Source organism: Oryx dammah, unplaced genomic scaffold, assembly GCF_014754425.2.
Source record: "Oryx dammah isolate SB20612 unplaced genomic scaffold, SCBI_Odam_1.1 HiC_scaffold_2, whole genome shotgun sequence".
NCBI classification, from domain to species: Eukaryota; Metazoa; Chordata; class Mammalia; order Artiodactyla; family Bovidae; genus Oryx; species Oryx dammah.
This window is the reverse complement of record NW_024070186.1, coordinates 111,445,795-111,467,752: the sequence shown is the minus strand read 5'-3', so window position 1 is coordinate 111,467,752 and position 21,958 is coordinate 111,445,795. Positions and strand designations below refer to the sequence as shown.

The window sequence follows — 21,958 nt, the reverse complement described above, 5'->3', positions numbered from 1 at the left end:
GGCGATTTAGAAAAGGTTGAAAAAAATCTCTCAGGCACATTTATTCCATGAATCATGTCTTCTGAGTCCGTTTGTGAATGAGTATTTCTAAAGCTCACTTTTGCACTTTGTGAGGACCACAGTACAGAGAGAATCAAGGAAAGAGGAGGACACACCTGGGAGGGGTTTTATTTTGGAAACTCCGAAAAAAAAAGTTGTGACTGTGGCATGAAGGGAGAAGTCTGTGAGTCTGGGTCAGGCGGACCCAGATCTGAATTCCGGATCTACCATATTAATCAGATGATCACAGACTAACTGTTCTGTGTGCTTAAGAGTCCTCAACTAAAAATTAGTAATGATATCTTATGAGACTGTTGCTTGAATGAAATGTTCCACCCTGAAAATGCCTCTGCCTTGAGGAGATACTGTTAATTCCATAGGAAGAGGGTTGAGAAATCTTCTAGGAGAAGGTGAACTTTAGTTGGGGTTTGAAAGAGAAGTGAGAGTCACCAATATGTCCAGGTTTGAGCTTTAGGACAGGTGATACTCTTCTGCTTATTTCAGCCTTAGCCCCTGTATTAGTGTACAAGGGCTGCAAAAACAAATTCCAACAAGCAGGAAGACTTCACTGTTCTGGGAGATAGAACTAAAAATCAAGTTGTCAGCAGGTTGGTTCTTTCTTGGGGGCCCCAAGGGAGAATTTGTCAGTTGCCAGTAATCCTTGACTTTCCTTGGCCTGTTGGTAGCATAATTCCAATCTCTGCCTCCAGAGTCACACCTGTGTATTTCTGTGTACCTGTGCCTTTACATGGACCTCTTATAAGGGCACTCATCACTGGAAAGTGAAAGTCACTCAGTTGTGTCCAACTATTTGCGACCCCATGGACTATACAGTTCATGGAATTCTCTAGGCCAGAATCCTGGAGTGGGCAGCCTTCTTCCCAACCCAAGGATTGAACCTAGGTCTCCCACATTGTAGGCAAATTCTTTACCAGCTGAACCACAAGGGAAGCCCAAGAATACTGGAGTGGGTAGCCTATCCCTTCTCCAGCAGATCTTCCTGATGCAGGAATCAAACCAGGGTCTCCTGCATTGCAGGCGGATTCTTTACCAACTGAGCTATCATGGAAACCCCACTCATCACTGGATTTAGGGCCAATTCTGATCCAATATGACCTCATCTGGATGTCATCTACAAAGACCTTATTTCCGAATGAAGTTACATTTGTAGGTATCAGGGGTTAGGACTTCAACATGCCCTTTTAGAAGGAATGATTTAACCCACAACAACTGCTAAGTCTTCCCTCTGGGAGCTGGAATTGATCACTCCCCAGGCAGCGGTAGGTGAGTGGTATGAATGGAATTGAAGGAACACAAGTGAGACTGATGGGGGGGAACTGGAGAGCTAGTCCTTAAACCAGATAGGTTATTAAACTCAACCTCCCAAAAGGCCTTTGGTTGACACAGATTTCTCTGTCAACCTCCATGTATTGATGTGAGAGGAGAACATGAGAAGCAGTTCTGACACCCTGGTTGAAATGGCTGGGCCCCTTAAACTGAGAATTGACCACATGGTTTGAGTTTCCTTATTGTCATTTCCAAACAGTGAGCACAGAGGAGCTAGAAAGTCTCTCTTTCTTCCAGGGTCTTCAGGGATCTGGGCTCTGATCACTTTGGTTTCCACTGTGAGCTTTCCTTGAAGTATTATAAAGGGGTATTACAAAACACAGATATGTTCAAACAGCAGGTAAAGCAGCTGGGTGGCATTCTCCTCCTGGAGTTTATGGGTACTGTAGGCTCAGATCTCTAATTTGATAACTGATCTATCTTTTGTTAATTACTCATCCCTTTAGAATGGAGCCCTGTCCTCATGCAGAGTCCCCAGCTCTTGCAATGATACAAGTGCCTTTGTGACTGTTTGGAGACCCAGAGGCAGGTTCGTGCCTTACTTAGATTTCTTATCTATGAAATAGACACAACAAAGAAGTCTGTCAGCTTTGATATTTTAGAAAAACTTACGAATGTGACATTGGTTAATAAATAAAGTGCATAGCACCAGTGTAAAACTGAAGGCCTCTGGACTGCTCCACTTGGTCAGGCAGCTGCCAACCTGAATGATGAATCAAATACAGGTCTGGTGTGGCCAGTTATTTCTATTTTTAGAAGTAAGCTGAGACTATGGACTTCTGCATGAAGTTCCCTAATTTTTCAAGCATTGTAAATTAATTCAACTTATTTTTTAAAATGTGCAGGGCAGGCAAAGTACATCTGTGATATAAATGTGGCTCAGGATCTGCCAGTCTATAATCTGTGTTTTAAGGGAGAAACAGTACCATGTCTTCATGGGACCAATTACTGTCTCAGTACCGATTGTTCAAATTGTATAAAACTGCTGAGATGACTCACATGGACCCTGGTGTCCAAGCCACTGTCCTTCACATTGCCCCATGGAGAAAGGCTAAATGATGAAAAAGCGTGTTGGGTAGAAGAAGGAGCACACAGAGTTCTGGAGGCAGGCCCTCCTGGCTTGGAACCCTGTTAGTCATTCAACTGTTTTGTAATATTGGGGACATGACCAAAGTCTCTGAGTTGCAGTTCTACCCTCTGTGATATGGGGATGATGACACCCTCTTCTTGGGGTGGTTGTGAGGATGAGAATTAGACTGAAGTAATGGTCTGGACCTAACAGAAGCAGAAGATATTAAGAAGAGGTTGCAAGAATACACAGAAGAACTGTACAAAAAAGATCTCCGACCCAGATAAACATGATGGTGTGATCACTAATCTAGAGCCAGACATCCTGGAATGTGAAGTCAAGTGGGCCTTGGACAGCATCGCTACGAACAAAGCTAGTGGAGGTGATGGAATTCCAGTTGAGCTGTTTCAAATCCTGAAAGATGATGCTATGAAAGTGCTGCACTCAATATGCCAACAAATTTGGAAAACTCAGCAGTGGCCACAGGACTGGAAAAGGTCAGTTTTCATTCCAATCCAAAAGAAAGGCAATGCCAAAGAATGCTCAAACTACCACACAATTGCACTCATCTCACATGCTAGTAAAGTAATGCTCAAAATTCTCCAAGCCAGGCTTCAGCAACACATGAACCGTGAACTTCCTGATGTTCAAGCTGGTTTTAGAAAAGGCAGAGGAACCAGAGATCAAATTGCCAATATCTGCTGGATCATGGAAAAAGCAAGAGAGTTCCAGAAAAACATCTATTTCTGCTTTATTGACTATGCCAAAGCCTTTGACTGTGTGGATCACAATAAACTGTGGAAAATTCTGAGAGAGCTGGGAATACCAGACCACCTGACCTACCTCCTGAGAAATCTGTATGGAGGTCAGGAAGCAGCACTTAAAACTGGACATGGAACAACAGACTGGTTCCAAATAGGAAAAGGAGTACATCAAGGCTGTATATTGTCACCCTGCTTATTTAACTTCTATGCAGAGTACATCATGAGAAACGCTGGGCTGGAAGAAACACAAGCTGGAATCAAGATTACCGGGAGAAATATCAATAACCTCAGACATGCAGATGACACCACCCTTATGGCAGAAAGTGAAGAAGAACTAAAAAGCCTCTTGATGAAAGTGAAAGGGGAGAGTGAAAAAGTTGGCCTAAAGCTCAACATTCAGAAAACGAAGATCATGGCATCCGGTCCCATCACTTCATGGGAAACAGATGGGGAAACAGTGGAAACAGTGTCAGACTTTATTTTTCTGGGCTCCCAAATCACTGCAGATGGTGATTGCAGCCATGAAATTAAAAGACGCTTACTCCTTGGTAGAAAAGTTATGACCAACCTAGATAGCATATTCAAAAGCAGAGACACTTTGCTGACTAAGGTCCGTCTAATCAAGGCTATGGTTTTTCCTGTGGTCATGTATGGATGTGAGAGTTGGACTGTGAAGAAGGCTGAGTGCCAAAGAATTGATGCTTTTGAACTGTGGTGTTGGAGAAGACTCTTGAGAGTCCCTTGGACTGCAAGGAGATCCAACCAGTCCATTCTGAAGGAGATCAGCCCTGGGATTTCCTTGGAAGGAATGATGCTAAAGCTGAAACTCCAGTACTTTGGCCACCTCATGCGAAGAGTTGACTCATTGGAAAAGACTTTGATGCTGGGAGGGATTGGGGGCAGGAGGAGAAGGGTACGACAGAGGATGAGATGGCTGGATGGCATCACTGACTTGATGGACGTGAGTCTGAGTGAACTCCGGGAGTTGGTGATGGAGAGGGAGGCCTGGCATGCTGCGATTCATGGGGTCGCAAAGAGCTGGACATGACTGAGCGACTGAATTGAACTGAACTTATGTGCCTGAGTGAGGTTACAGTGCCTGACACATGACGGTACATCTTCCAGGGAGTACCAATGGCAGTTCTCCTTCCAGCTAAAGGGAATCCTTTATTTTTTAAATATTTATCTATTTGGCTGTGCTGGTTCTTAGTTGCAGCACACAGGATTGCCAGTCTTTGCTGGGCATTCAGGATCTTGAGTTTCAGTGTGCAAACTCTTAGTTGTGACACATGAGATCTAGTTCTGTGACCAGGGATAGAACCCAGACCCCCTGCATTGGGAGCACAGAGTCTTAGCCACTGGATCACCAGGGAATTCCCTAAAGGGAATCCTTTCAGATGGGAAACAGGAACATGTGATTAAGGCACAGCTCTTACTTTTCCCCGATTTATTCATATTACTGGAAATTTCCAACAGAAATGGTTTCACTCAATATTATAAACTAAAATGTTTTCCCCCCTCCCCCCAGTAAGATTACCTTTATTAGATTTATGATCAGAAGCAAATTACTAAACCACCCAATTTTCCAGTCTGGTTAATGAGGATAACAATACATTAACTTGGGATAATAATATATTATTGAAGGGCCGTAGTAGAGAAACCTCCTAAGCACAGTAACTGACACATAGTTAGCTAATATATGGTAGACTTTTGTACAATTATCCATGTAATTATCTTGGTTTTGTATCTCATTTAGATCTCAAACCTGACATATGTTCCTCTATCTATCTACCTATTATTTATTTATCTTACTTTTCTTATTGGAGTAAAATTCACATAACAGAGTTCAATTCCTCCCTCCCTCTCTTCCTTCCTTGCTTTTTCAGTTTTATTAACGAATAATTGACATACAACTCTGTATGAGTTTATGATGTACAGCACAATGATTTCATTTACATAATTAAGTGATTACCAAAAAAAGTTTAGTGAATATCCATTATCTCATGTAGAAACAAAATTAAAGACATTGAAAAAATTGTTTCCTGTGATAAATCTCAGGATTTACTCTCTTAACTTCCATAACATACAGCAATGTTAGTTATATTGATCACATTGTACATTATATCACTTATTTGTCTTATAAGTGAAAGTTTGTACCCATTGGCTGCCTTCACCCAGCTCCCCTTCCCCCACCTCCCACCTCTGGTAACCACAAATCTGATCTCTTTTTCTATGAGTTTGTTTCTGAAGTATAACTGACCTAGAGCACTATGTTAGTTCCTCATGCCCAACATAGTGATTTGATATTTCTATACATTTCAATGTGATCCCTCAGACCTAATATCCATGCATTATCTGGATCTAGTATCTGCCACTATATAAAGATATTACATAATTGTTGACTATATTTCCAACAGTGTACATTTCATACTTGGAAATTTGTACCTCTTAATCTCCCTCATCAATTCTCTCAGTCCTGGAATCTTCTCCCATCTAGCAGCATTTTATGCTTTTTAAAGTGTATAATTCAGCAACATTTAGTACATTCACAGTGTTGTGCAACTCTCACCTCTATTTAGTTCTAAAATATTTTCATCACCCTGAAAGGAAACCCCAGATCCATTAACCAGTCATTCCCTTTTCTTTTCCTTCCAGTCCCTGGTTACCACTAATTTGCTTTGTGTCTCTATGGTTTACCTATCCTGGTTATGTCATACAAACAGAACTATACAATATATTACCTTTTGTGTCTATCTTCTTTCTCTAACATAATGTTTTCAAGGTTCATCCATGTTGCATTATAAATTAATGTCATTTTTATGGCTGAATAATATTCTGTGGTATGGAAATACCATATTTAGCTTGTTCATTATCAGCTGATGGACAATTGGAATGTGGCCCTTGTGAATGACGATGCTTTGAACATTTGTGTAGATGTTTGGATACCTGTTTTCAGTTATTTTGGGTAAATATAGTATCTAGGATGATATTCTACATTTAACTTTTTTAGAAACCGTCAAATTGTTTTCCACGTGGCTGTATCATTTTTATGGGCTTCCCAGGCGGTATGGTGGGAAAGAATCTGCCTGCCAGTGCAGGAGATGCAAGAGATGTGGGTTTGGTCCCTGGGTTGGAAAGATCCTCTAGAGTAGGAAACAGCAACCTGTTCCAGTATTCTTGCCTGGAAAATCCCATGAAGAGAGGAGCCTGGGGGCTACAGTCCATGGGGTCACAAAGAGTCAGACAAGACTGGGCACGCATACATATATCATTTTACATTCTCAATAGCAACATGTAAGGATTCCCGTTTCTCCATATCCTTGCCAACACTTGTTACTTACTATTATTAATACCATTCTAGGGAGTGTGAAGTGGTATTTCATAGTGGTTTTGATTTGCATTTCTCTAATAATTAATGATGTTTATAATTTTTTCTTGAGCTTATTGGGGATTTAAACACCTTCTTTGGGGAAATAAGTCTTCAAGTCTTTTGCCCATTAAAATTTTGTTTGGCTTTTTTTTTTTTTTTTTGGCTTTTTGTTGAGATTTAGGAGTTCTTAATATATTCTAGATATCAATTCCTTATCAGATATGATTTGCAAAATTTCCTCCTATGCTAAGGGTTGTCTTTCATTTTCTTGATACTGTCCTTTGATGCACATGAGTTTTAAATTTTTATGTGTCTTGGTGTCATGTCTAAGAAATCAGTACCAAATCCCAGGACATGAAGGTTTTTCCTTGTGTTTTCTTCTAAGAGCTATGATTTCAGTTCTCATATTTAGGTTTTTTATTCTTTTTGAGTTTATTTTTATATATGGTGTAATGGTGGTTTATTTGCTAAGTTGTGTCTGACTCTTGTGACCCCTGGCTACACTCCATTTATTTAGATCTTTGATCTCTTTCAACAATGTTTTGTAGTTTGCAAGGTACAAATCTTGAGCCTCCTTGCTTAAATTTATTCCCAAGTATTTTATTCTTTTCAATGCTATTACTAGTGAAATTGTTTTCCTAACAATTTTTCTGGATTGTTCATTGCATCTTTTGTGTGTTGATTTTGTATCCTGCAAGTGTGCTAAATTTATTTATTAGCTCTAATAGTTTTTTTGTGTGTATAGTTTCTTTATAATTATATGTATACTCTTGAGAAACCAATATGCAGGTCAGGAAGCAACAGTTAGAACTGGACATGGAACAACAGACTGGTTCCAAATAGGAAAAGGAGTATGTCAAGACTGTATATTGTCACCCTGCTTATTTAACTTCTATGCAGAGTACATCATGAGAAACGCTGGGCTGGAAGAAACACAAGCTGGAATCAAGATTGCCGGGAGAAATATCAATAACCTCAGATATGCAGATGACACCACCCTTATGGCAGAAAGTGAAGAAGAACTAAAGAGCCTCTTGATGAAAGTGAAAGTGGAGAGTGAAAAATTTGGCTTAAAGCTCAACATTCAGAAAACGAAGATCATGGCATCTGGTCCCATCACTTCATGGGAAATAGATGGGGAAACAGTGGAAACAGTGTCAGATTTTATTTTGGGGGGTTCCAAAATCACTGCTGATGGTGACTGCAGCCATGAAATGAATAACTTTTCCTTGGAAGAAAAGTTATGACCAACCTAGATAGCATATTGAAAAGCAGAGACAGTACTTTGCCAACAAAGGTCCGTCTAGTCAAGGCTGTGGTTTTTCCAGTGGTCATGTATGGATGTGAGAGTTGGACTTTGATGGAAGCTGAGCACTGAAGAATTGATGCTTTTGAACTGTGATGTTGGAGAAGACTCTTGAGAGTCCCTTGGACTGCAAGGAGATCCAACCAGTCCATTCTGAAGGAGATCAGCCCTGGGATTTCTTTGGAAGGAATGATGCTAAAGCTGAAACTCCAGTACTTTGGCAGTTCATGTGAAGAGTTGACTCATTGGAAAAGACTCTGATGTTGGGAGGGATTGGGGGCAGGAGGAGAAGGGGACGACAGAGGATGAGATGGCTGGATGGCATCACGGACTCGATGGACGTGAGTCTGAGTGAACTCCGGGAGTTGGTGATGGACAGGGAGGCCTGGCGTGCTACAGTTGATGGGGTCACAAAGAGTCGGACACGACTGAGTGACTGAACTGAAATGAAGATCATGTCATTTGTGAATATAGATAGTTTTACTTCTTCCTTTATAATGTGGATGTGCTTTATCAATTTTTCTTGACTAATTGCACTGGCTAGAATTTCTAGTACAGTGTTAAGTAGAATTGGTAAAATAAGAAACCCTTGTCTTGTTTCTGATCTTAGGAGACAAGCTTTCAGTATGAATATAATGTTACCCATGGGCTTTGTTTATTTTAAAACCTGTTTTTCGGGGTACTCTTTCTACCCCCTTCTGATGCCTATGTCAGAAGCTTTCTCTATCTCCTTTATACTTTAATAAAACTTTATTACACAAAAGCTCTGAGCAATCAAGCCTTGTCTCTGGCCCTGGATTGAATTCTTCTCCTCCGGGGGCCAAGAATCCCGGCGTCATAATTCAACAACAACCTTTCATCTTGGGGGCTCGTCTGGGATACTTCAGGACAAGATGGGAGCTAACAATTCCAGCCTCACTCCTTTGAACTGTATCTTGAAAAACTGGGATAGATTTGATCCCAAGGGCTTAAAGAAGACACACCTGGTCTTCCTATGCAATACTGCATGGCCACGGTATCCATTGGAGGACGGCGAATGGTGGCCGGTTGGAGGGTCTCAAGTATAATACTGTTTTACAATTAGACCGGTTCTGTAAGGAACAAGGGAAGTGGGTAGAAGTAGCATATGTGTTGCCCTTTTTCTCTCTGCAAAATATGCCAGACTTATGTCCTAAGGGTATAGATTTGGGCGTGAAACCTTCAGCTCCCTCCTGTCCTCCTACTTTGCCCCCGTACCCAGGACTCCAAGCTGAGCTAACTGAAAGCCAGAGAACCCCCCTTAGAAGGGTTGCCTTGGTCTCAGTGGAAATCCAAACTGAGATTCAAACCGCACACGTGGAAGTCCAAACAACTCCTGTCTCAGTACGACCTCAGACTACTCTGGTTTCAGTAGAAATTCAGACCATCGAAGTAAGAGATGAGATGGAGGACAGGAGACAAAGAGAAAAAGAAAAACAGGTTTCTCCAGTCTATCCCTGGGACCATATGCTCAGAACAGCCAGAGAGACTGAGGAACAGCCACACAAGCTGTTGCCTCTTTATGAAACACCCACCGGGAGAAATAATCAGTCTATGAGAGTTAATAAGACTTTTTCTTATCAAGAAATACAAAGAATCAAGGAGGATCTGGGAGACTATTTAGAGGACCCAGAAAAATATATTAGAGCTTTTAAAGGTGTTACTCTGCTTTATGACCTTACTTGGAAGGATGTGATGTATATCTTGGGACAAACGCTGACTCCTGACTCAAGACTCGAGTTTTGGGAAAAGCAGTTGCTTATGGAGATGAATGGCTTGGTAATGAATCAGTAGGGAAGAGGGAGGATGAGATAGAGGCCCTCCCCACTGGGAATCAGGTGGTCCCAACTATAGAACCAGACTGGGACTACAACTCAGCTAAAGGAAGATGGGATCAGAGTCATTTTGTCAGATGTATTCTTGAAGGACTCAGGCAGGCGCGTTCTAAGCCTTTAAACTATAGTAAATTGGCCGACATAGAACAGGAGGAGAAGGAAGCTCCTGGTAAATTCCTAGATAGACTAAGAGAAGCTCTTCAATCAGATTCACTGAGATTGATCCCAAAAGTGAAGAAGGAAAAGTGATCTTAAAAGATAGATTTATCACTCAGTCGGCTCCAGATATCTGCCATAATCTACAAAAACGGGCGTATGGACCAAATCAGTCTTTAGATACTCTGTTACAACTGGCTCAGATGGTCTATTATGGTAGGGAATATGAGGAAAAGAAAGAAGGGCAAAGAAAGACAAAGGAAAAGGTGGAAGCCTTCGAAATGGCTATGAAAACACTCTTTAGCAGCCAGAGAAAAATGCCCAGAGGGACCCAGGTGAAAAGGGATGGGCTTGCTATTACTGTGGAAAGGAGGGGCACCTCAAGCGGGATTGCCCTCAGGCATCTAAGCCGCCCCTGGCTCCATGTCCGGTCTGCAAAGGACCACACTGGAAGAGAGATTGCCCTCAGAGGTGTAGGTCTCCGGGGTCAGACTCTCAAGACAATCAGGACTGAAGGTGCCCGGGGGTCCCCACACAAGCTCCCGACCTAATTACACCTGAGGAACCCCAGGTATTAATAATTGTGGGGGGTCAATCTGTCGATTGCCTTTTAGATACTGGGGCAACTTACTCTGTGCTTACTGAAGCCCCTGGCCCACTTTCTTCCTGATCTGCTTCCGTAATGGGACTGTCTGGACGAGCCAAAAGGTATTATTTCAGTTATTCTTTATCTTGCAACTGGGATTCTGTGCTATTTTCACATGAGTTTCTGATCGTGCCAGAATCTCCCTCACCCCTTTTGGGGAGGGATATACTGAGCAAGGTCCATGCCCTGGAAAATCTGCGGGTCTAGCATTTTGAAAAGAAAATTTGAAAAATTTAAATGAAAATTTGAAAATTTAAAAGAACAGGGACTATTAATTCCCTGTAACAGTCCTTGCAACACTCCTATTTTGGGTATAAAGAAATCAAATGGTAAATGGAGACTAGTTCAAGATTTACGTGTAATAAATGAGGTTGTAGTTCCTTTACAGCCTGTGGTGCCTAATCCTTATACTCTATTGTCTGAAATTTCTGAACGAGCCAAATATTTCTCAGTAATTGATTTTAAAGATGCCTTCTATTCAGTGCCTTTGGCAGAGGAAAGTCAATTTCTATTTGCCTTTGAAGACCCTATGCAGCTAGCTTCTCAGTTAACCTGGAAAGTTTTGCCCCAGGGATTTTGTGACAGTCCTTACTTATTTGGACAAAGTTTGTCTCGGGATCTACAAAACTTTAATAGCTCTGAAACGTGGGTGTTACAATATGTAGATGATATTTTGCTCCGTGCTGAGACAGAGGAAGCTTGTTCGCGAGCCTCAGAAGATTTCTTAAACTTTCTGGCAGGCTGTGGTTACAAGGCATCAAGAGAAAAGGCTCAGCTTTGTCAACAATCAGTTAGATATCTGGGCCTAATCATATCAGAAGGGACTAGGGCCATAGGCCCTGAGAGAATTAAGCCTATACTAAATCATCCCCTACCTATGACTTTAAGACAATTGAGAGGATTTTGGGGAATCACAGGTTACTGTCTTTTGGATTCCAGGTTATGGGGAACTTGCCCGGCCTTTATATAAACTTATAGCTGAAACTCAGCACGCCCAAACTGACAAACTGGTTTGGTCACCAGAAACTCAAAAGACTTTTAAGGTTCTTCAAACTGCTCTCCTGCAAGCTCCAGCTCTGAGCTTGCCCACAGGGTCAGAATTTAATTTGTCACTGAAAGGAAAGGTATGGCCTTGGGAGTTTTGACACAACCCCGAGGGCCTCACCAGCAACCTATTGCTTATCTAAGCAGAGAATTAGATGTAATTTCACGTGGGTGGCCCCACTGCCTAAGAGTAATTGGGGCAGTGGCTTTATTAGCACCTGAAGCTATAAAAATAATTAATGGATGAAACCTTACTGTACTGACTTCTCATGATGTGAGTGGAATCTTAAATTCTAAGGTTAATATTTGGATGACAGACAGTAGGCTTCTTAAATACCAGTTATTGTTGTTAGAAGGACCAGTAACTAAGCTTAAAGTTTGTGGAAATTTAAATCCTGCCACTTTCCTTCCTGAGAAGGAAAATGAAACACCTGATCATGATTGTTCTCAATTCCTAACTTTAAACTATGCAGCTCGGGAAGATCTAATGGATACCCCATTAGACAATCCTGACCTGGAAATATTTACAGATGGCAGTTCTTTTGCTCAGGATGGAAAGCATAAAGCAGGTTATGCCGTGGTGACTGCTGAACAGGATTTGGAAGCAAAATCTGGATTACAAAGAAGGGAGAAGTATCCTGGAGAGGACTGGGAAATTGATTTTACTCATATGCCAAAAGCTAATGGATATTCTTGCTTACAAGTTTGGGTAGATAACTTTTACTGGATGAATTGAGGCTTTAAGGAGGTTATAAAGATTCTCTTCATCAGTGGAAGACTTCCCGTGGTAGACATCTCCACTTCAAGGAAAGGACTTTCTCCAAATCTGTGAATACCTTCGACAACAATCACATGCGATGCCTCTTCTTCATCTGATGACATCTACTAACTCTAAAATGGACTGGTGCAACATGTTGCACTTTAACTACGGACATAATGTGACTTTTAATTTTGATTTTAACTTGTTTTAATGACTATGTTTGTTGCCTTACATCTGTAATTGTATAACTAGATTTTTTTCTAGCCACATGAAAGCTTTTAAGTTACAAATGGTTGCTCAAACTCCTGCTACTGCTGCAACTTTCTCCAACTACTATTTGGGGCCCCTGGATCAGATATCCTCAATATGAGGATTAGGAGAATATGTTGCCTCGCCAATTTAGGGACAATGCCCCTCCTCAGCTCGGAAGCAGTTATGGAACGAGAACGATGCCCCTTTTCCCTAGGCAACATAATTCTCCTAAAAGAAAAAGGGGGAATGAGAGTCATTTCATAGGCAGGTTGATAAGAAGTCTAGGGGTCCCCAAGGAGAGAGGGGTCTGGAATTCTCAAGGAGGAAGAAAGGACAAACTTTTTTCCTTCTCTACAGTCCTTAGGATTATTTAACAACAATGTATTATGTATTATGCCTGAGGACAGTCTCTGGATTAAACCTTCTGGCTAATTCTGTTATCTTAAAATGTAAATTATGGGAGTAGGTCTGGTGAGGTCTTTACAACCTCCAGACATTCTTTGGATTCACTGGAGAGTATATAACTCCATTGCTAACACTAACAAGCGGGTACTCTTTCTACCCCCTTCTGATGCCTATGTCAGAAGCTTTCTCTATCTCCTTTATACTTTAATAAAACTTTATTACACACACACACACACAAAAAAAAACACCTGTTTTTCAAAACTGATTTTGAAATAATTTAGTGAAGCTGAGCAACTTAGAATCCTAACATATTCTCTGAAAGTCCACCAATATCCAGAGATGATTACTATTCATATCTTGAAAATTGATCTATAAATATCCTTAACATTTTTCCAAAAGTATTAATTAGTACATATTGTCCATTTTAGTAAAACAGGTAAAGTTTCTTATCTGTAGCATCTCAGATAATGGGAGTTATTTTACCATTAATCTTGAAACGAAACATTTTGAACTGCACCGTCTTTGGGAATATGGCTGGTACTTCTTAATGTGTGCTCTTGTTTTAAATTACAGATTGGGTTTGTCCTTTATCCTCCCAGTGGAGGTCCTGCGTGGGATTTAGTGGATCATGACAACGTTATGTTTCTCTCCATATGCTTTTGCTGGCATTATGCAACAGCCATTGTCATCGTTGGAGCAATTTATGCCTTTGTCACCTGGTAAGTTAGTGCTTTTTGTTCGTAGAAGTTCTATTTTTTGGTTTACGATCAAGACTCAATAGGACTGAAATTTAAGTTCAAAGAGGTATTTCCCTCCTTAGCATTCCACAAAACAGGGTAATAAAGCAAAAAAAATTATCTCTAAGCACAGACATTTCCAATAAAAAAGAATAAATGCTTGTTTAAAGTTGGAATAGCTAAAAAGTGCCTCTGCTGTGCTTCTAACCTATGCATCACTCTTCTGTGCCTCCATGTCTTTGCATATGCTGTTTTCTTTTCCACAAAGTCCTCCCCATACTTGCAGTGAGCCCCCTCCATTTCCCCATGCATACCTCAATTATAGAATTTCCCAAGCTTGTGGTCATTCTTGACAAACATGTATGTCTCCCATTAAGTTTGAGTATCTGATTAACTTGACATTTACTGCAATACTTCTAACAGTAAGATTCAGTTAACTGATCCATATTTTTACAAGGACTTTGATACAATATTTCATGATGAATGAGGAGCAATATACAGATTGCTAAGAACCCATATTCTAGCTCTACTGCTTGTCAGCTATAAGACTTAGGGTAGTTTATTTAATCACCTTAAATATCAGTTTTGTTGTTTAAAAAATGGAGACCTAAATGAAAATCGTGTATTTCAACTGCCTACAACATAATAAGAACTCAACGAAGATTCTTCTTTTTCTTGTGCTTGTTCTTTTTTTTTTTTTCTGGTTCCTGTGATAGATTTCTTTTTAAATTGAAGTTCAGTTGACATGCAGTTTCCCTGGTAGTTCAGCTGGGAAAGAATCCTCCTTCAATGAAGGAGACCCTGGTTCAATTCCTAGGTCAGGAAGATCCCCTGGAGAAGGCATAGACTACCTCCTCCAGTATTTCTTGGGGATTCCCTGGTGGCTTAGGTGGTAAAGAATCTGCCTGCAATGTGGGAAACCTGGGTTTGACCCCTGGATTGGTAGGATCGCCTGGAGGAGGGCATGGAAACCCACTCCAATATTCTTCCCTGGAGAATCCCCATAGACAGAGAAGCCTGATGGGCTACAGTCCATGAGGTTCCAAAGAGTTGAACACGACTGAGCAACTAAATACAGCACAGTTGGCACACAACATTATATAAGTTTCAGGTGTTCAACATAATGATTCAACTTTTATATACATTGCAAAATGACCGCCACAATAAGTCTAGTTATACCATTTGTCACCATACAGATTTACACTTTTTCCCTGTGATGAGAACTTTCAAGATTTACTTTCTTAACAACTTTCAAATCTACAATGCAATATTATTGATTATAGTCAGCATGCTATATATAACATTCCCATGATTTATTTCTTTTATTTTCATGTTTTAGCTTTTCATTTGATATTGGAGTACAGTTGGTTAACAAGGTTGTGTTAGTCTCAGGTGTACAACAAGGTGATTCAGTTCTACATATACATGTATCTATTCTTTTTGAAATTCTTTTCCCCATTAGGTTGTTATAGGAAATTGAGCAGAGTTCCCTGTGCTATATAGTAGGATTTTGTTGGTTATCCATTTTAAATATAATATTGTGTACATGTCAACCCCAAACTCTCTAAATATCCCCCATTCCTCCCCCCACCGTAACCATAAGTTCCTTCTCTAAGTCTGTAGGTCTATGTCTGTTTTATAAATTAGTTCACTTGTATCATTTCTTTTTAGATTCCACGTATAAGCAATATCATATGATATTGCTTTCTCTGACTTACTTCACTTAGTATGACAATCTCTAGGTTCATTCATGATGCTGCACAAGTCATTATTTCATTCTTTTGTATAGTTAAGTAATATTCCTTTATATATATATGTACCACAAATTTTTTAATCCATTCTTCTGTCCATGGACATTTAGGTTGCTTCCTAAATGTCTTGGTTGTTGTAAATAGTGCTGCAATGAACATTAGGTACATGTATCCTTTCGGACCATGTTTTTCTCTGGGTATATTCCCAGGAGAGCACCGAAGAACTGATGCTTTTGAACTGTGGTGTTGGAGAAGACTCTTGAGAGTCCCTTGGACTGCAAAGAGATCCAACCAACCCATTCTGAAGGAGATCAGCCCTGGGATTTCTTTGGAAGGAATGATGCTAAAGCTGAAACTCCAGTACTTTGGCCACCTCATGCGAAGAGTTGACTCATTGGAAAAGACTTTGATGCTGGGAGGGAGTGGGGGCAGGAGGAGAAGGGGACAACAGAGGATGAGATGGCGGGATGGTATCACTGACTCAATGGACGTGAGTCTGAGTGAACTCTGGGGGTTGGTGATGGACAGGGAGGCCTGGCGTGCTGCGATTCATGGGGTTGCAAAGAGTCGGACACGACTGAGTGACTGAACTGAACTGAACTGATGCCCAGGAGTGGGACTGTAGAATCATATGGTAGCTCTATTTTTAGCTTCTTAAGGAACTTTTGTACTGTTCTCCATAGTGGCTGCACCAGTTCACATTCCCACTGACAGTGTGAGAGGGTTCCCTTCTAACACCCTCTCCAGCATTTATTGTTTGTGGATTTTTTTGATGATGGCCATTCTTAGTGGTGTGAGGTGACATGATCATTTCAAGATGCAGAAAAATCTTTTGACAGAATTCAACACCTATTTATGATCTTAAAAACTCTTCAGAAAGTGGACACAGAGAGTACATACCTCAACATAATTTGGGTACATCAGTTCAGTTCAGTTCAGTCGCTCAGTCATGTCTGACTCTTTGCAACCCCATGAATCGCAGCACGCCAGGCCTCCCTGTCTATCATCAACTCCTGGAGTTTACTCAAACTCATGTCTGTCGAGTCGGTGATGCCATCCAGCCATCTCATCCTCTGTTGTCCCCTTATTCTCCTGCCCCCAATCCCTCCCAGCATCAGGGTCTTTTCCAATGAATCAGCTCTTCGCATGAGGTGGCCAAAGTACTGGACTTTCAGCATTAGTGTCAGTCCTTCCAATGAACACCCAGGACTGATCTCCCTTAGGATGGACTGGTTGGATCTCTTTGAGGTCCAAGTGACTCTCAAGAGTCTTCTCCAACACCACAGTTCAAAAGCATCAATTCTCCAGTGCTCAGTTTCTTTACATTCCAACTCTCACATCCATACATGACCACTGGAAAAACCATAGCCTTGACTAGATGGACCTTAGTCGGCAAAGTAATGTCTCTGCTTTTTATTATGCTGTCTAGGTTGGTCATAACTTTCCTTCCAAGGAGTAAGCGTCTTTTAATTTCATGGCTGCAATCACCATCTGCAGTGATTTTGGAGCCCCCCAAAATAAAATCTGACACGGTTTCCACTGTTTGCCCATCTATTTCCCATGAAGTGATGGGACCAGATGCCATGATCTTAGTTTTTTGAATGTTGAACTTTAGGTCAACTTTTTCACTCTCCTCTTTCACTTTCATCAAGAGGGTCTTTAGTTCCTGTTCACTTTCTTCCATAAGGATGGTGTCATCTGCATATCTGAGGTTATTGATATTTCTCCTGGCAATCTTGATTCCAGCCTGTGCTTCTTCCAGCCCAGTGTTTCTCATGATGTACTCTGCATAGAAGTTAAATAAGCAGGGTGACAATACACAGCCTTGATGTCCTCCTTTTCCTATTTGGAACCAGTCTGTTGTTCCATGTCCAGTTCTGTTGCTTCCTGAGCTGCATATACGTTTCTCAAGAGGCAGACCAAGTGGTCTGGTATTCCCATGTCTTTCAGAATTTTCCACAGTTGATTGTGATCCACACAGCAAAGGCTTTGGCATAATCAATAAAGCAGAAATAGATGTTTTTCTGGCACTCTCTTGCTTTCTCGATGATCCAGCGGATGTTGGCAATTTGATCTCTGGTTCCTCTGCCTTTTCTAAATCCAGCTTGTACATCTGGAAGTTCACAGTTCACATATTGCTGAAGCCTGGCTTGGAAAATTTTGAGCATTACCTTGCTAGCATGTGAGATGAGTACAATTGTGCAGTAGTTTGAGCATTCTTTAGCATTGCCTTTCTTTGGGAGAAGGAAATGGGAACCCACTCCAGTATTCTTGCCTGGAAAATCCCATGAACAGAGGAGCTTGGTGGGCTACAGTCCACAGGTCGCAAAGAGTTGGACACGACTGAGCGACTTCATTTTCACTTTCACTTTCTTTGGGATTTGAGTACATACCTCAACATAATTTGAGTACATACCTCAAAGGTCATATAAGACACACCTACAGCTAACATTATTCTCAAAAGTGAAAAGGTAAAGGCATTTCCTCTAATATCAGGAAAAGACAAGGATGTCCACTCTTGCCACTTCTATTCAACATAGTTTTGGAAATCCTAGCTATGGCAATCAGAAAAGGAAAACAAACAGAATCTGAACTGGAAAAAGAAGACGTGAAACTGTCATTGTTTGCAGATGACATGATGCTATACACAGAAAGTCCGAAAGATGCTATACATAGAAAATCCTAAAGAAAACCACTGGAGCTCATCAATGAATTTGGTCAAGTTGCAGGTCACAAAATTAGTACACATAAATCTATGCATTTCTATACACTAACAATGAAAGATCAGAAAGAGAAATTCAAGAAACAAACCCATTTACCATCTCATTAAGAATAATAAGATACTTAGGAATAAACCTACTTAAGGAGACAAAAGACCTATACTTTGAAAACTATAAGACTTATTTATTTTATAACTGGAAAGTTTGTGCCTCCTGATACCCTGCATCTATTTATGCCCACCTCTCCACATTCTGGCAACCATTCTGTATCTATGTGTTTTGTTTGTTTTTCAGATCTCACAGATAACTAAAATCATATGGTATTTTCTTCCTTGATGCCTTATTTCACTTAGCATAATACCCTTAAGGTCCAGTCCATTCTTTTTTATGGCTGAGTAATATTCTATTACATACATGTAAGTATAAAATATTATAAATATAAACATATAAATATCTCAGTTGAGCTAATTTTTGTATATGATATAAGACGGTGGTCCAGTTTTATTCTTTTGCATATGGCTATCCAGTTTCCCCAGCACTATTTTTGAAGAGACTGGCCTTTCCCTACTTTGTATTTGCACCTTCTTTATTGTAAATTGACTGCCCATATTATGTGTGGGTTTATTTTTAGGCTATCTATTCTGTGCCATCGGTCTTTTTATGCCAATATGATACTGTTTTGATTTCATAGTATAGTCTGAAATCAGAAAGCATGCTTCCTCCAGCTTTGTTCTCCTTTGCAAGAGTGCTTAGGCTATTCAGGATCTTTTGTGATTCCATACAAATTTTAGGACTGTTTGTTCTATTTCTATGAAAAATACCTTTGGTAATTTGGTAGGGATTGCACTGAATCTGTAGATTGTTTGGGATAATATGGACATTTTAATGATATTCTTCCAATCCATAAGCATGGACTATCTTTCCACTTATTTGTGTCTTCTTCAATTACTTTCATCAGTGTCTTATAGTTTTCAGTGTGTAGATCTTTCATCTCCTTAGTTAAATTTGTTTGCATGTATTTTATATTTTATTCTTTTTGATGCCATTTTAAATGGGATTTTTTTCTTAACTTTTCTTTCTGATAGTTCATTGTTAGTATATAAAAATATAAGTTTGCATATTAATTTTTTACCCTGCAACTTTAGTGAATTTATTGGTTCTGGGTTTTTTTTGGTGGAGTATTTAGGGTTTTACATATATACATATACATATATATATACATATATATATACATATATATATACGTATATATATACGTATATATATATGTATATATATAGTGATTTAGTCTCTAAGTTGTGTCCAACTCTTGTGACCCCATGGACTGTAGCCTGTCAGGCTCCTCTGTCCATGGGGATTCTCTAGGCAAGAATAGTGGAGTGGGTTGCCATTTCCTTCTCTAGGGGATCCTCCTGCCCAGGAATTGAACTCAGGTCTCCTGCATTGCAGGCAGATTCTTTACCAACTGAGCTACAAGGGAAATCATATATATATCTGCTAAGTCACTTCAGTCATGTCCGACTCTGTGCGACCCCATAGACAGAAGCCCACCAAGCCCCCCCCCATCCCTGGGATTCTCCAGGCAAGAACACTGGAGTGGGTTGTCATTTCCTTCTCCAATGCATGAAAGTGAAAAGTGAAAGGGAAGTCGTCGCTCAGTCGTGTCCAACTCTTAGCGACCCCATGGACTACAGCCTACCAGGCTCCTCTATCCATGGGATCTTCCAGGCAAGAGTACTGGAGTGGGGTGCCATTGCCTTCTCCAATATATATATACTATATGTATATATAGTATCATGTCATCTGCAAATAGTAACAGTTTTACTTCTTCCTTTTCAATTTGTATGCTTTTTTTCCCCTTGCCTAAATTCTCTGAGTTACAATCCTATTTTGACTAAAAGTGGCTAGAGTAAGCATCATTGTCTTGGTCCTGATTTAAAGGAAAAAACCTTCCTGATTTCATCACTGAGTATGATGTTACCTGTGAGCATGTCATATATGGCCTTTATTACGTTAATATATGTTCTCTTTATACCCACTTGTTGAGAGGGGTTTTTTTTAATCATAAATGCAACTATTGAGATAATCATATGATTTTAATTATTCTTTTTGTTAATGTGATGTATCATATTATTGATTTGTGGATGTTGAACCATCCTTGCACCCTTGAAATAAATCCCACTGATCAGGGTACATGATCCTTTTAATGCATTCTTAAATTCAGTTTGCTAATATTTTGTTGAAGATTTTAGCACCTATGTTCATCAGTGATATTAGCCTATAATTTTATTTTCCTGTGTGATATCTTTGTCTGATTTTGGCATCAGGGTAATGTTGGCCTTGTGAAATGAGTCTGGGAGCATTCTCTTCTCTTACATTTTTTGAAAGAGTTTGAGAAGGATAGGTATTTAAATCTTTTTTTAATATCTGTACTGTTCACCAGTGAAACCACCTGGTCTTGGACTTTTCTTCATTGACAGTTTTTTGTTTGAGATTACTGTTTCAGTCTTTTTCCTAGTAATTGATCTATTCAGATATTTTATTTCATGATGATTCAGTCTTGGAAGATGTATGTTCCTGGGAATTTATTCATTACTTCCAGGTTATTCAATCTGTTGGTGTTTAATAGTTCATAATACTTTCTTAATCCTTTGTACCTTTTTTTGGTATCAGTTGCAATTTCTCCTCTTATATTTCTGATTTTATTTATTTAAGCCTTCTCTTTTTTTCTTAGGAAGTAAGGCTAAAATTTTGTCTATTTTATCTTTTCAAAGAACCAGCAGTTTGTTTCATTGATCTTTTCTCTTGCTGTTTTAGTCTCTATTTCATTTACTTCTGCTCTGGTCTTTATTATTTCCTTCCTCATAATAACTTTGGGCTTGCTTAGTTCATTTTTTCTAGTTCCCTTAGATGTAAAATTTAGGCTGTTTATTTGAATTTTTTATTATTTCTTGAGGTAGACTGGGTTGCTATAAATAAATTTCATCTTAGAACTGCTTTTGCTGTCTAGGTTTTGGTATGTTGTATTTCCATTTACACTTATCTCTGGGTATTTTTTAATTTCTCCTTTGATTTCTAACACTGGTGCTAGCAAGTTAGAAAAAGAGTGCAAAAATGGTGGCTGCTAGTGCTGGCACTAGCAAAGTAGAGGGGGAAGAAAGCAAAAATGGAACCTGCCAGTGCTTCCATTCCTGGAGAGAATCCTAACAGATTTCTTCCTTGCTAGTAGATGCTCTAAGGTTAGGAAATGAATTCCATTCATGTATGGCTTCAAACTGTGGCTTTTATGTTGTATGGCCAGGTGGGTGAGGCTGCATGCAAGCCCTTTCACAATGGAATCTCTATTCCTTAACACCCCTTTGGTTCTTCTCAACATCAGCCCTGTTGGTCTTTCAAAGCCAGATGTTTTGGGGCTCATCTCACCAATGCAAGTCTCAGGGGTTCGGGTGCCTGATATAGGGCACAAATTCTTGCTCCTCAGGAAGAAGCTCTGTATCTGTGAGATCTCTTCGATTGTGAGTCTTCATACTGGGGGTGGGGTCTTTGATGGGACCATGTCTCTGCCTCTTTTACCCATCTCATTGTGGATCTTGTCCTGTGTTGTAGAGGAGCTCTTTGGCTAGTTTTTGGGTCTTTTTTTTTTTTTTTTTAAATAGGGAATTGTTCTTTATATAGCTGTAGATTTGCTGTGTCCATGGCAGGAGGTGAATTCAGGACCTTCCTAGGCTGCTATCTTGAA

The 21,958-nt window shown here is 40.0% G+C and overlaps 1 protein-coding gene across 3 annotated transcripts in view; it reads left to right on the top strand.

Annotated features, from left to right (window-relative positions):
• TMEM45A (transmembrane protein 45A) overlaps nucleotides 1-21,958 on the top strand; it is a 127,098-nt gene that overhangs the window by 99,631 nt on the left and 5,509 nt on the right. For all 3 annotated transcript variants that reach the window (XM_040225913.1, XM_040225904.1, XM_040225897.1), the window contains exon 5: nucleotides 13,585-13,730. In XM_040225913.1, coding sequence (XP_040081847.1) covers nucleotides 13,585-13,730 — 146 coding nt within the window. The remainder of the gene's footprint in view (nucleotides 1-13,584; nucleotides 13,731-21,958) is intronic.